The sequence below is a fragment of the Maylandia zebra genome, linkage group LG12, assembly GCF_041146795.1.
Source record: "Maylandia zebra isolate NMK-2024a linkage group LG12, Mzebra_GT3a, whole genome shotgun sequence".
NCBI lineage: Eukaryota > Metazoa > Chordata > Actinopteri > Cichliformes > Cichlidae > Maylandia > Maylandia zebra.
The window spans coordinates 19,575,594-19,590,334 of NC_135178.1; the positions used below are offsets into that span (position 1 = coordinate 19,575,594).

The 14,741-nt window shown below is 41.5% G+C and overlaps 1 protein-coding gene across 3 annotated transcripts in view; it reads right to left on the reverse strand.

The window, feature by feature from the left end:
* Positions 1-179: 179 nt before the first annotated feature.
* homer1b (homer scaffold protein 1b) overlaps positions 180-14,741 on the reverse strand; it is a 25,117-nt gene continuing 10,555 nt past the window's right edge. For 2 of the 3 annotated variants that reach the window (XM_004544473.6, XM_004544472.6), the window contains 5 exons: positions 10,356-10,504; positions 3,237-3,393; positions 2,865-2,975; positions 2,690-2,770; positions 180-2,592 (listed from right to left, as the gene is read on the reverse strand). In XM_004544473.6, coding sequence (XP_004544530.1) covers positions 2,401-2,592; positions 2,690-2,770; positions 2,865-2,975; positions 3,237-3,393; positions 10,356-10,504 — 690 coding nt within the window. In that variant the 3' untranslated portion in view covers positions 180-2,400. Of the gene's footprint in view, positions 2,593-2,689; positions 2,771-2,864; positions 2,976-3,236; positions 3,394-8,967; positions 10,095-10,355; positions 10,505-14,741 lie in introns of those variants that run through there. The other variant, XM_012917330.4, reaches the window with a different exon arrangement.

The window sequence follows — 14,741 nt, forward strand, 5'->3', positions numbered from 1 at the left end:
TTTGAATAAAAAACATAGCATTTCTTAGTTCACAGAGGTGTGTTTCTTTGACTTTGAATTCAACAGAGGGTGTAGTTTGGCTGAAGCACCAACAAGTATGTCTCCTGATCGTTTGTCACCGGCATGTGATAAATCCCTTCAGCTGCGAACTCACAAGTCTCACCAGTCTATGAACATCGTTGGCCTGAGGTACCTCTTTAATATCATGAGTTCAAAATTACTTTAAATAGTCAAAAATATTGCCAGTCTTCTCATACCTCTAAATACAATAATAATACCTACATTTAAATACCATAAGTTACAAAACAGGAGAATGAAAAGCTTCTTATCCACTACTGTACAAAGGCATTCATTAACAATAGCATTAATATTAAGGTATTCCATCTCTGTCACTCAACCATCAACGTTAAACCAGAAAAAAAAGTAACATTTCCCTTTACATGAGACTTATTCCAGTGTATTAACCTGCAGAAAGCTGCTGTGGTATTACTTAATACAAATCTAATACATAGAGGGAGTTATAACAGTGAAATAAAGCGCAAACAAGGTGCACTTTAGAAATGGAGTCAATTTTAAGGAAGCGAGTTTAAGGTACAGCTTTAGATTTTACCTGCATAAATGCTGCTGTATACAGTAAGTCTATATTTGGGTACAGAATGTGTAAAACTGTGTTTTTTAACACATTTAAAATGCACAGAAGAGTTTTTGTTGTTGCTGTTTTCAACCTACAGGCTGAACACTCATAGGTTAATACACAACAAAAAGCCACCCCAAGGCGTTACTGCATTTTGAGTCTTCCAGCCATTCATTTAAACGCAGTCATGAGTAGAAAGTTGTCTTGTACATTTCTATAATTATATCATCAGTGTTATATTCTGTGTAAAAAAAGAATAGAAACTGAGTGCAGTTCTGTATTCACCAGTGAGGAGTGAAAACCTGCGGCCAGTTTCACCGAGGGTGGAGATTTTACGAACACCAAGATGACACTCTAGAAGCCCTTCACGATGCACTACTTCGACCAGACAGGGCTGCCACACAGTTTTACGGTCAAAAGTAGTACACTTTCTGTTGGACAGGGGGAGACCAGCTTAGTTGCATTTGACCTATATCTGCATGAGTCCACTGAGTAAAGTACCTGATAGAGTCGGATAGAAGGTGTCGAAAAGAGCCTGTCTGGTATTGCTCAGTGTGAGAGTGTGTGTGTGTGTGTTAAGTGTCGGCGGCCTCATTGTCCACAATGTTTCGCTGCACACACGCACACACACACGCACACACACACACACACACACATATTATATACAAACACTTCTCCACTCATATGTGCTTGAAGGCACACATTATGTCAGGCCTTGTTCAGAAAAACACACCACACTGAGTTTGGCAGGAAGACAGGTCTGTGATGGTGGAAGCAGTCCGGATGCAGAAATCTTTCATGTTGAATATAACGTGGGCACACACACCCGAAACTTTCTGTGTGGCATGAACAACGCCTCTGGAAGATTTAGTAGTCGTCTATCGTATAGGAATTTAAACTGGCTGCGGACATACAGAAGTAAACCGAACTATATTTTTCCCAGGTTGGGATTTTGGGTGTGGGGAGGGGGTAGCTGTGATGTTACTCCAGACAAATAGGTAACACTGACTGATTTGTTGTATTGAGAGTCATCCTTTAATTCTCTTCTGGCAGCCCGAGCTCAAACATGGGGCTTCTCCGTTCAGTTCTCGTCTGTACAGTAAGTCACTTTGGATCAAAGCATCTGCTAGTTAGAGGACAATATTTTCGGGGGGATTTGGCAGCTTTGGCGCAGTTCTCTGAGTCTTAACAGCAATTATTTCCACATGACTTTCAACGCTCCCCTCCGGGGGAGCGGGGTGGGGGTGGGGGTGCAGTTTAGAGTGGAAGCGGGGGGAGGGGGGGTGACGGTGTGGTGTGATGCTGCAAGCTGTGGTGCAGCTCTCCCAGTCAAACAGTAGATGGCACTGAGGCACAGTTCTCAAGTTAACTCTTTGCGAAAGGGTGTGTGTGTGTGTGTGTGTGTGTGTGTGTGTGTGTGTGTGTGTGTGTGTGTGTGTGTGTGTGTGTGTGAGGGGGTAGGTTGGGGGGGGCAGGAACTACCAGTTCAGCCGATGTTATGCCTACACCAGCCCATCAGAAGGCAAGCTGAGGTAGACCCTGCATCGTCGCGAGCCACAGGAGCGCCTGCGGTTGGTAGGAACTGGATGCCTGCAAGGTAAAAAAAAAAACAGGGGAACAGCTGCCCTTTTTGACTGAAATATGAATGTGGGCAGTGTCTCATTTTAATCTGTGTGGGTTGTGAAGGGGAAAAGGGGGCATAGTGGGTAGGTGTCAGAGTAAGTTGTCATATGGCTCTGTCTGTGAAGTTTAGGTAACTTTGTCTTCTAGCTGGCCTCCTCTATGAGCCGAGCCAAGGTGTCTCTGAGCTCCGTCAGCTCAAAGATCTTGCCGTCCAGCAGCTCCAGCAGCGTCCGCAGGCTCTTCCTAAAGTTCTCCTGCTCCTCCTGGTTCTCTTCCAGCCTCTGCTCGGCACCCGCCAGCTGCTCCTCGAGCACGCGGCTGCGCAGCTCCGTCTCCTGCGCACAGTGAGATGATGTTGGCATGTTAGTTCATTAAGGTGGGGCGATTTTTTGGAGGATAGAAGATAGAGACCGTCCCAGTCTTTTGACTCACCTCGAGTTTCTGGGTGAGTGTGTCTTTCTGCTCCATCAGGTCATTCATGTTTTCCAGTTCTTCTTTCAACTTTTCCATTTCCTGGGGGTGTAAGAAAAAAATTAAAGTGCTGTGTAAATTAAATTTAACGTGCATGAGCCTTTTCATTTTAGGGAAAAATCACACAGACACACACCTCTTCTTTATCCCTTAGTGCAGTCTCTAGTTCTTCTATGGTTTGGTTGAGCTCGGTCTTCTGGGATTTAATCACTGGGGTTTGGTTGCTCTGGCATTCAAGTTCAGTCACCTGCAAGAATAAATTGTGGACATCATTATTCAGATCCAGAGAGGAACCGGTGTAACAGAAACAGGCTCTCTGTCTCATTCCCAGACGACCTCTTCCCTTTACTCTCCCGCATGCTTACACTCAACTCTCTTTTATTCTTTTTCCCTCTCATCCCAACTTCAGAGCACCCCCACCAAATGATCACCCCTTTTTAAATTGAAATGATTTAATCACACATGAAAACAAACAAGCATCCCTGTGGCCCCCCCATTCCTCGCTCACCCGCTTGTGTAGTCTCTCTGCCTCTTCCTGGTAGGCGGCCAGTTGCTGTTTCCACTGTTTGACGTTGGCAGTGGACTCCAGCAGAGCTGCCGTTAGCTTGGCATTGTTCCCCTTTAGTGCCTCCAGCTCAGCTTCCCAGTGTTTTGTCATGGCCGGGCTGCAGAACACAGGGAAACGCATGCTGTCAGTTCACCAACAGTGACATTAGACGATAAGTGCTCGTGTTTCCATGATAATGCATGGTGAAAATCCATCAATCCATCGAACAATAATGCAGATTATTATTAAAAAATACTTCATAGTTATCATTTTCTATTTTGTTAGATCATTTCATTGTACATCTAATAAGGTTTGCATCTCTCATTGTAATCCGTACTTTTATTGGGCTTCACTGAGCTGAGCACGATTACTTCAGTTTACCAAGAAGGTTACGTTTTTTTATTTGTCTGTTTGTGTGTAGACAAGATTACACAAAAACATCCAGGCCAATTTTCCTGAAAGTTGGAGGAGAGCGACAAATATTCACATTTTAAGGACCCTTTCGGGGCAAAGAGCAGGCCCACAGATTTTAGCCTGAAGATTTGGTTTAAAGTCCGACTAAGGGTTAAGATTAAGATTAGGATTAGGAATGTAGTAGCTCTGGTTAGGGTTAGAATAAATCCCCAGAAATGTAACTCAGTGCTCTGAATTGATAGAAACATGATTGGGTGTAAAGGAATGCATGTGCATGGTAATTTTCCCAAATAATTTGAGTTATTCTATAAAACTGCTATTAACTGTAATCTTACCAGCTAATCTGGTAAATTTGTTACTGTTAACACAACAGAGGGATATAATTTAACTAATGAAAATGGTCAGTATGATTTGTTTTGTGTTCACGTGACCATGAAACTGTATGTCACAGTATAAAATATAAATAATACCTTTTAGAAAGAATATTCCTAAATACACGAACATGAGATAACAGGGAACAACGACTGCAGTGGGCACTCAGGCTGGAGGTCAGCACTTCACGGGCAGTAGTTGTGAAAGCAGCTGTCTGACAGATGAGCTATAATCTGAGATTATATCCTTTAGACTGGCTGGAGCCTAATCTGGTCCAGTTACTCACAGAGTAGATGACGAAGTGATGTGACTGATTTTAATGCACCTACAAAAAAATTATTTTTGTCCTTTTCATTCATAGGTTCAGAGTTGTATAGTATATATCTTATTATATATTACATATATATAATAAATGGGGAATAATATACTGTTTAAATATGTACAAACAGTATATTATACAAGCAAACAAAATAGAAAATAGGTGCAGAGTTTGTACAATTCTAAAAAGCCTGAAAGTCAATATTTGTTATGAAACACATTAATTCTTTAACATAGCCTGAACTCTCTCAGGCAAACTGTTGGGACATTTCATTAAGTAGTCTTCAGGAATATTTCTGCAGATTTTGGGAAAGATATTCAAAGCTCTTCTTTGCATGCTGGCTGTCTTTTGTTTAATTCTCTGTTCTCAGATGATCCCACACTGCTTCAGTAATGTTGAGGTCTGGGCACTGGGGAGGCCAATCTGATAGTGTTCCACTGTTTGTTTGGGTTTTTTGCTGTCAGCTAAGTTTTTAATGCATTTGCAGTGTTTTTCCACATTAAAAAGGGTATCGTATTATGTAAAAGATTCAAATCCTTTGTCATTCCAATGAATTTCATCAAGTTCTCCAACATCACTGGCTGAAACGCAGCCTAATGGCAGAGCTTCCACCATGTTTTACAGATGATTGTAGACACTCACTGTTGTACATCTCCTGACTTCCTCCATGCATACTGAAGATAATTTGAATCAAAATTTTAAAATTTAGATTCATCACTGCACAAGATCTGTTGCCACTGATTTTCAGTCCAGTTCTTGTGTAACTTGTCATACACTCAAAAAAAGGAAATTGGGTGGTTACATTTACAAGTTCACTTGTCATTTGAACAAAATATTGTCAAGTTTTTATGGTGAACGCAATCAAATCATGTTGGATCTGCAACTTAATTTGTTCTTGTTCAGATGACATGATACAATCTAGGAAGTGTGGTTAGTTGCCTGCACTCACGAAATTCACAAGATCACATGAGATTTCAAACCACAGGAAAATCACTGGGGTTGTAAGAGGCAGACAACCATGACAACATAAATGCTGTTGCTATTTATTGTGGTTTAACCTGTCAAGGACAAAAACATAAAGAAAATTCTGCATCAAGCCTAATTTTCATACTTTTGTTATGTCTGGATTGACAGCTCAAGGGCATGGTGTTAGCGCTGTTGCTTCAGAGCACGAAGGTCCTGCGTTCAAATCCACAATCTGATCAAGTTTGCAATGGGTTCTCTGGTACTCTGGTTTCTTCTACAGTTAAAAGTCATGCAGTTATTAGGGTTAGGGTAACTGATGATTCTAAATTACCCAAAGGTGTTAATGTGACTGCAAATGATTGTTTGTCTCTATGTGATAGACTGGTGACCTGTCCAGGATGTACCCTATCACTTCAGGGTTATGCCCTCTGCAGCCCAGATAAAGATACGAGGATGGATAGATTGGAAGTTGTTGTTGTAAATCCGGTGAATTTTTTGTTGAACATTATCTAATATGAACACAACATGTACTCAGTCTTTCCTGATCTTCCACTGAGACCATTTCTGATGAGGCTTCAGTAAACAGTCAGGCCTGTGTCAGATTTTTCCTGGACTTTTTTTCTTTTCATATTTCTTTCGAACATGACTTTCAGACACAGATCATGTTCTGTAGATACTTTTTGTTTAGGCCTGTTACTTCTTTTGTTCTCCATTTGTCCTGGTTTCCCAAAGGTGCTTCTCAACATCCCAAGTTATTCTAAGGTTTTGGTTAAACAGCCTTGCGTTTAACCAAACTGTGTGATTTTTGGCATCTGTCATAGATTTTGCTACATATATGGAAACATATTATGTGTTTTTGTGACTGGGTGCTAGTAACAAAGTCCCTAAAGATACAATTTGAAATTGCTTCTGTTATGCATTGACACAACAATTCATTCTTTGGATAAGGTGGCTTTCTTTGCTCAAAAACCCTCAGGTATAAGAACTGGACTGGAAATGTCCAAAGAAAACAGCTTTGAAACACTTTCAGAAAGCCTGGTGAGCAAACTGCTCAGGACCGCTTAAAAAACACACACAAGAAAATCTGGCTCCTAGTGTATTAGTAAGTACAACTTTAGGGAGGGAAATGTTTCTTATGTGCTCTCCTGTTAGATCTGTACACTGCATACAGTATCTCTAGATTTATGTAACATCTATTCCCTGTCTCTCACATAATGTCTGACTTTGGCGCCATTAGATCTAAACTCTGTCGAGCACCTGCATCAAGTCAAGTATCCATGAAAAAGGAACTCCTACTCCCACACATACTTCACTGTAATTTTTCACACTGGTGCAAACACAAAAGGAAGCTTAGCTCGCTCAAGGCGTGATGAGGGTCTGTATGATCCATAACAATGTTTTCAGTTCTGTTTTGTTCCACCCCCTCATTGACACACACACACACAAACTGTATAGCCCAACCGTATATGCTCACACACTGCCGCAGCACTCCACTTTTCCGTAACACCCACTCTGCGAAGAGTAAAAGCGAGAAAGCCCAGAAAGAATTCACTCAGGACTCCCACGGCGCCTTCACTTCTTACACAACAGCCACCCCCTCCGTGAGTGCAAGTGTGTCTGCATGTGTGACGCATAGGAGGGAGACGACACCTCATCCTACACATGCACATATTACCAGACACACAACCCCAACCCCCCAACTACACACACACACACACACATGCTCATACACAGATGGAGCAGAGCTGTCACCAAGGCATGCCTCCCCGCCAATGTATAAACCCCACGCTGCACCAGCTCGGAGAGCCAGAGTGCAGGCAAGACGTCAAGATGTGAAGACGGAGACAGACGGAGACAGCGAGGGAGAGCGACAAAGGGAGAACTGGAGAGTGCAAGATGTTTTGACACTGGTGTTCGTCGTCATTAAACGAGTCTGGCTCAGAGGTTTCAGGGGGGCACCTGAGCACTGTTCTGGCTGAGGATGGCAGGGCAGAGAGGAAAGTGTGTGTGAGACACAATGAGGGTAAGTTTAATACTGCTGTGCCACTGAACTACTATCATTTACATGTCAGAAATGTTAATAGAAATAGATGTTTTTCAGTTGGTGTCTCTTGATTTCTGGTGCTTTTAAAATATAAAAATGAATGTGATGTTAAAAAAATATCATTCCCTGTTTGTATCAGTTTGAAGTTGTAAATACGATGGAATTAACTCTTTTTTTTTCTTTGTGATGATATGTATCATTAAGGCAGCCATTAAAGGAGCAGATTTAATCCAGTCTCAGATTCACATTTTTATTTAACCAATTAAATTTTTTTATTAAATGTTATTTTTCCAGCAAAATTCTGAATGTTTTTTGTGTTTTGAAGATAATCTGTATACACTGCCAATACATCATGAGCATCAACACTCTGTTTTTTGCTTTGCTGCTTCACAATGTCGAGCGTCATCTCAATAAAGATACCGAACACAAAGCGTAAACTTATTTCTGCAGCTCTTATGTTTCTGGCGCGTCCTGACCGCTGCTGGTTGCCAGGTAGGTTCTTTCTCCTCGCACAGCCCTTCAAGAAGCGGGGAGGCTGAGCAGTTGCCATGGCAGCACAAGTGGAATGGAGACACTGGCACGGTCTCCTTTCATGCAAGCCTACCGCAAACCCACTGACAAACGCCTACATCCTCCGACATTAGAGCACCATTCACACACAGCACCAGCAGTCCCAACGAAAAAGGTCTTACAATATTCAGAAAACCATTCAAAGCGAGTCCGGTGCAGACCTGCCAAGCCACGCTCACGTCCAGATATAAAAACTCTCTCGTGGACCTGCTTTCTTTCATCCCTCCTCCCTCTGCCCTCTGCTCCCACACATGCCTGCCTACACAGCCCCGCTAAGCAACAGTGCGGTACTTACACATATACACTATGATCATCAACATCGTCATCAACAGATATACAGCCAAGAGTCAAGCCATCACAGAGGTCTCCACTCTTTTTGTACACTGACGCCTGAGTCTCCACAAATAGCATAGAAGTAAGCACATAAAATACACTAAAAAACACTGTATTCCTTTTTTGTCCCTTCTCCTTTTTGCTATCAACCAGCTGTCAAAAAACACTTTTTCACATCGGTTCGGGGAACAGTCCGATGATATAAGACTGGCAAAGTGTGAATCATCGAGAGACAGAAAAATGAAGGGTTACGTGGTAAAATATTTGGATGGCTCTTGCTTCTACCCTCACTGCATATGCCTCTGAGAAAACGTGAGACAGAGGTTCGCTTGTTACGTCCACAACTTGCCATCGCGAATGCAGAGAGTCGACCCCATCTCCCACGCATGCAGCATTAATAGACACATGAGCAGCAAGGCTGCAGCAGGCAGTAGGTGTCCTCTCTACATCCCGCTCTCACTTCACAGATCCGTGAAGCCTCACAGACATCATCGTGTGGTGGCAGGATTTTGTGAACATACACTTCTCAGACTTTCCCTCATTAATAAGTTCTTAATAAGTATTCTAAGTCTATTCAAGATCTCAAAATGTATGTTTAAAATATTAAAAAAGCTTCTCCAGTCATATGCCAGTATTTAAACAAATGAAAAAACAAAAGAATGATAATACATTAAGCGATTGATATTGATTGATATCTTTAATTAATAAGAATCGCAGCCAGAGAAATAACCAAAGTGGCACAAGTTACAGAGGTTTTACAAATAAAAAGACCCGTGTGTACAGTGGACTACAAGTGACATTGGATAACATTTCCTCTCCTCAGAAAAAAAGAAAACCACTCAGTTGAACAACTCAAACTGATTGCCCATTCCCGTCTGTTCAGTTTATTTATTGTGCTGAGAGTGTGTGTGCAGTTGGTGCTGTGCTGTTTAGGTATGAGTGACTCATGTACAGACTTTATACAAGCACCTCTCCCTCTCTGTCGTTCTCGCTATTCCCAGTTTCTGACACATACTCTCTGTTTCTGTCTGTCTGTCTTGCACTCTCTCTGCCTCCCACTACCCACAGTGTGTTATATAAGTCTTACATAAATGCTTCATCGACAACTTTCTGGCGATGAGCCTCGCACAACCGCACCTTTTCAGAAAGCCATTGTACACAACAAAAATATTTACACAACTCTTTAACCTCTGAATCTTACACAGTCTGGTGCATATGAACCAGGATTAACAATCACAAGCAACATGAGTTATCCATTTCAGAGGAATGTACACAACAGTACTGGTGCATGCATAGAGGTGACACCAACACCTACTCAGTCAAGAGATTTGAATTTGACATGATGTTATTGCATCGCAGTAGCATACACAAAATTAGAAATGTGCTTTTCTCACCGAGCATGCTCAGACTGAACAAAAATGAATAAGTGAAATTATTTCTCAGACCTGAGAAACACTCAAAGTTACATCGTTTGCTGGTCCAGTGTGTAAATATCACTGATCATAATTCAAGAAGAACTCTTGCGCCCATATCACCGCATTCGTTCTTACTGGAGTTTTGGTGTGCTGGTTTAACCTTACTTTTTAAAAGTTGCTAAACAGGCAGTGCATCAGGTTTTTGGAAAGAGCACCCTCCCTGTTGCTGATCTGCAATCGGGCTCTTAATTTTTGAAAGCTTTGATCCTGAACATTTTTTTTCCTGTTCGTTTGTTTGTTTTGCGTAGTTATGGTGTCGCAGTAGTCAGGACTTGAACTGACATCCCTATCAGAAAGAGCAGACCCGACAAGTCTTAAACTGCTCCCTAGAGAGGAAAAACATGAGAGAGTAGCGGTGAATAGAAGGCGTTCACGACCATGCTGACATGCAACATATAAAGGTGAACACGCATAAAGAAGGGAGGTGCAGGCTACATGTCTGTGCCTCAGACAAACAGCAGACAAACCACCAATCATATTAATTTTGTTGTTTTAGCATTGTTTGTGTTAGATATGACTGTGACAGCAGTTGCATGCTCACGTCGTTACGACTGCGTTAATGTCACACATCATAATGTGGGATGTACCTGTGTGCAAAGGCCAGAGCGTTCTGCGCCGGCTCGGGACGGGCGTCTGAGTTGGGAGTCGTGTCACAGATTTCATCTGTGCCGTTGATGTTTTCCATGGGCGGAGTCACCGGGGTCAAAGGTGATGAGAGCTCGCCTGCCGGAGACTCCTGCATGTGGACACGGTGATTCAGCTGTTACTGTCAGTTAAACATAATAATCAAGCAGAACATGCAAACAGTGGTTGGATTTTCAAGACAAATAGCATTAGGTGTTTAAGAAAACTGGGTAATAGATAGTTATCATGAGCTTGTAACCCATCAAGTATTTTTCCCAATAAAATGACTCATTTATTCCTCTAATTTTAAGCACCGTAAGATAAGACGTCTTGGTTTTTTTCATACTAACAAGCTATAACCGAAAAAAAATAATTTTAAAAATTTTTAATAACTTGATTACATTTCTTTCGATAATTATTTAAACAGTTAATTGTTTCAGCTCCTTTCCACACATTCGAATAAACTATAGCTAATGCACAGTACTGTGCAAAGGTCTTAAGCCACCCCTCATTCATTTATGAGTTTGTAAAATTCTAACAAGCTTGAAAGTCAAAGTTAAAAGAAAATTTATCCCACACTGCTTCAGTAATTTTGATGTCTGCGGGCTGGGGAGACTCATAGTTTTATATTTTCATGCTGAAAAATGAAGCTGTTAACAATCAGATGTTTTCCAGATGGTACTGCATGGTGGATCGGTACCTGCTGGTCTGTTTTTGTGTTCAAAGTGCCATAATTTTTAACAAAATCTCAAACTCAATTGGATGAAATGCAGTCCCAAGACATGACAGAGCCTCCTCCATGTTTTACAGATGGCTGCAGACGCTCACTGTTGTACATCAGTGTAAAGTGGTTTAGCAATCAAAAAAGCATTCCTCTGGAATTGGTCAGTGAAAAAGTGTCCAAAGAAAGACTGAACTTCAAAGAAATCAGACTTTAGCACAGTACCCAATATAAAGCTTATATTACTAAAATCATATAAAAAGATAATAATGTCTGTGATATTATAAAATGACGACAAGATTTAAAAACAAAGCAATGATATTTTGAAAACAGGAGGCGCTCTCTCGCTGTCAAAGCTCTCACTACTGTGTCGCAAAAAATTTTGACATTCCTACAGGACATTAAATTAGCAGTCTATAGCACTGGGAAATTAGAGAATTACAGATTAATTCTTATCTTTATATCCCATACAACCCCAGGATTATACAAGAGACAAATGATTTGGCTGCTGCACTTACATAAAACAAAGCTATTAAGACTCAGGGCTTGGGCACAATACAGTAACACAATGACGCTGCCTGTACGCCTCTAATGGGCAAGAAGGAAGTGAGAGATAAGAGGAAGATTACGCCTGGTTTTACATTTTGTGCTCCGCATTCATTAGTATATGATTTAATATCTGTTCTAGATGCATTTCCACTGAGATTCGGCCTATTGGGACCAGCATATAGCAGTTAGCTCTATTCTCAGCTTGTTTCAGTAGAATAATTTGTGTCTCATGATTCGTTTTTATTTTACCTCATTTAGACGAGGTAAAGGAGAGGATCTAGAAGTTAGAATAAAAAGCCAGCAGGCATGTGGGTAAAACACCACCTTTCAGCAGGGACCCTGGTGTAGAGCTTCGCAGCCTCTAGCTGCAAGTGGTGCTGAGAGCTGCAAGTGCAGCCTTCAACCCCAGGTGAGGGAGCAGCTATTCTCCTGGCTTCATTAAAAGACTTCCTCACATGGTACTGTAGCGTTTTAACCTATGTGGGCTGCGGCACATATAGTAGGCTGCAGTACAGCGGGAGGCTGCTCCCCTAGCCTCCATAAGGAAAAAACATGAAGCCGGTTAACAGATTTTGGCACAGTTACAAATACTCTAAAACACTCTATTATTACTATTATTAGTATCATTTCCTCCACAAACTAAAGGCTAGCATACAGGCTAATTTTTCGCCACAATGAGCACAGTTTTTTTGTAATCTATGGCACGGATACATGTAGAAAAAATATGTACCACACTGGTAGCTTATGCCCACACACTATATATAAAATATGGATGTTACTGGTGGGTCAGAAAAGTGAAGCCAATACATTGACCTGCGACCATTCTAATGGCCAGCAGAGGGCGACTCTTTTGGCTGCAAAATTAATTCTATTTGTTCTGAAGCTTTGGCGGAAATAAACCTGCTTCTATATCCAGATAAATATTTTTCTGATGAGTTCATGGGATCGGTTGCTGTTATATTGACTTCTTAAATATAGCATTAGCTTAATTTTCTAATTAAGATAGCATTTAGAGAAAAAATAGACAATAAGAGTCTTCTTATTCCCACAGTGAGTGGTTTTCCCTGTCTCCATATGCCTTCCTTTGTCTCTTCTTTTTCCTCCATCTAGTCATGGTAGATGGATACCCCTCCATGAGTCTGGTTCCACTCGAGGTTTCTTCCTGTTAAAGGTGATTTTTTTCCTTCCCACTGTTGCCTAGCACTTGCTCACAGAGAATCGTCTGATTGTTAGTGTTTTCTCCATAATACTGTAGGGTCTTTACCCTGCGGTATAAAGAACCTTGAAGCAACTGTTGTTGTGATTTGTCGCTATACAGGGAGTGCAGAATTATTAGGCAAATGAGTATTTTGTCCACATCATCCTCTTCATGCATGTTGTCTTACTCCAAGCTGTATAGGCTCGAAAGCCTACTACCAATTAAGCATATTAGGTGATGTGCATCTCTGTAATGAGAAGGGGTGTGGTCTAATGACATCAACACCGTATATCAGGTGTGCATAATTATTAGGCAACGTCCTTTCCTTTGGCAAAATGGGTCAAAAGAAGGACTTGACAGGCTCAGAAAAGTCAAAAAATAGTGAGATATCTTGCAGAGGGATGCAGCAGTCTCAAAATTGCAAAGCTTCTGAAGCGTGATCATCGAACAATCAAGCGTTTCATTCAAAATAGTCAACAGGGTCGCAAGAAGCGTGTGGAAAAACCAAGGCGCAAAATAACTGCCCATGAACTGAGAAAAGTCAAGCGTGCAGCTGCCAAGATGCCACTTGCCACCAGTTTGGTCATATTTCAGAGCTGCAACATCACTGGAGTGCCCAAAAGCACAAGGTGTGCAATACTCAGAGACATGGCCAAGGTAAGAAAAGCTGAAAGACGACCACCACTGAACAAGACACACAAGCTGAAACGTCAAGACTGGGCCAAGAATTATCTCAAGACTGGTTTTTCTAAGGTTTTATGGACTGATGAAATGAGAGTGAGTCTTGATGGGCCAGATGGATGGGCCCGTGGCTGGATTGGTAAAGGGCAGAGAGCTCCAGTCCGACTCAGACGCCAGCAAGGTGGAGGTGGAGTACTGGTTTGGGCTGGTATCATCAAAGATGAGCTTGTGGGGCCTTTTCGGGTTGAGGATGGAGTCAAGTTCAACTCCCAGTCCTACTGCCAGTTTCTGGAAGACACCTTCTTCAAGCAGTGGTACAGGAAGACGTCTGCATCCTTCAAGAAAAACATGATTTTCATGCAGGACAATGCTCCATCACACGCATCCAAGTACTCCACAGCGTGGCTGGCAAGAAAGGGTATAAAAGAAGAAAAACTAATGACATGGCCACCTTGTTCACCTGATCTGAACCCCATTAAGAACCTGTGGTCCATCATCAAATGTGAGATTTACAAGGAGGGAAAACAGTACACCTCTCTGAACAGTGTCTGGGAGGCTGTGGTTGCTGCTGCACGCAATGTTGATGGTGAACAGATCAAAACACTGACAGAATCCATGGATGGCAGGCTTTTGAGTGTCCTTGCAAAGAAAGGTGGCTATATTGGTCGCTGATTTGTTTTTGTTTTGTTTTTGAATGTCAGAAATGTATATTTGTGAATGTGGAGATGTTATATTGGTTTCACTGGTAAAAAGAAATAATTGAAATGGGTATATATTTGTTTTTTGTTAAGTTGCCTAATAATTATGCACAGTAATAGTCACCTGCACACACAGATATCCCCCTAAAATAGCTAAAACTAAAAACAAACTAAAAACTACTTCCAAAAACATTCAGCTTTGATATTAATGAGTTTTTTGGGTTCATTGAGAACATGGTTGTTGTTCAATAATAAAATTATTCCTCCAAAATACAACTTGCCTAATAATTCTGCACTCCCTGTATAAATAAACTTCAACTTAAAGTTAATCGGGGGCATGGATACTTTAGCTGTGAAGTGCCCTTTTGTTTCTCATTCAAATCCACCCTCACCCGTGACATGTGTGACAACAAATTAAAATGGCCAGAACCATAATGCTTCAAAACTGGAGTCCATAAACCAATAGGAAATGAAATTTTAGCTACATCTGTCTAGGAACCAC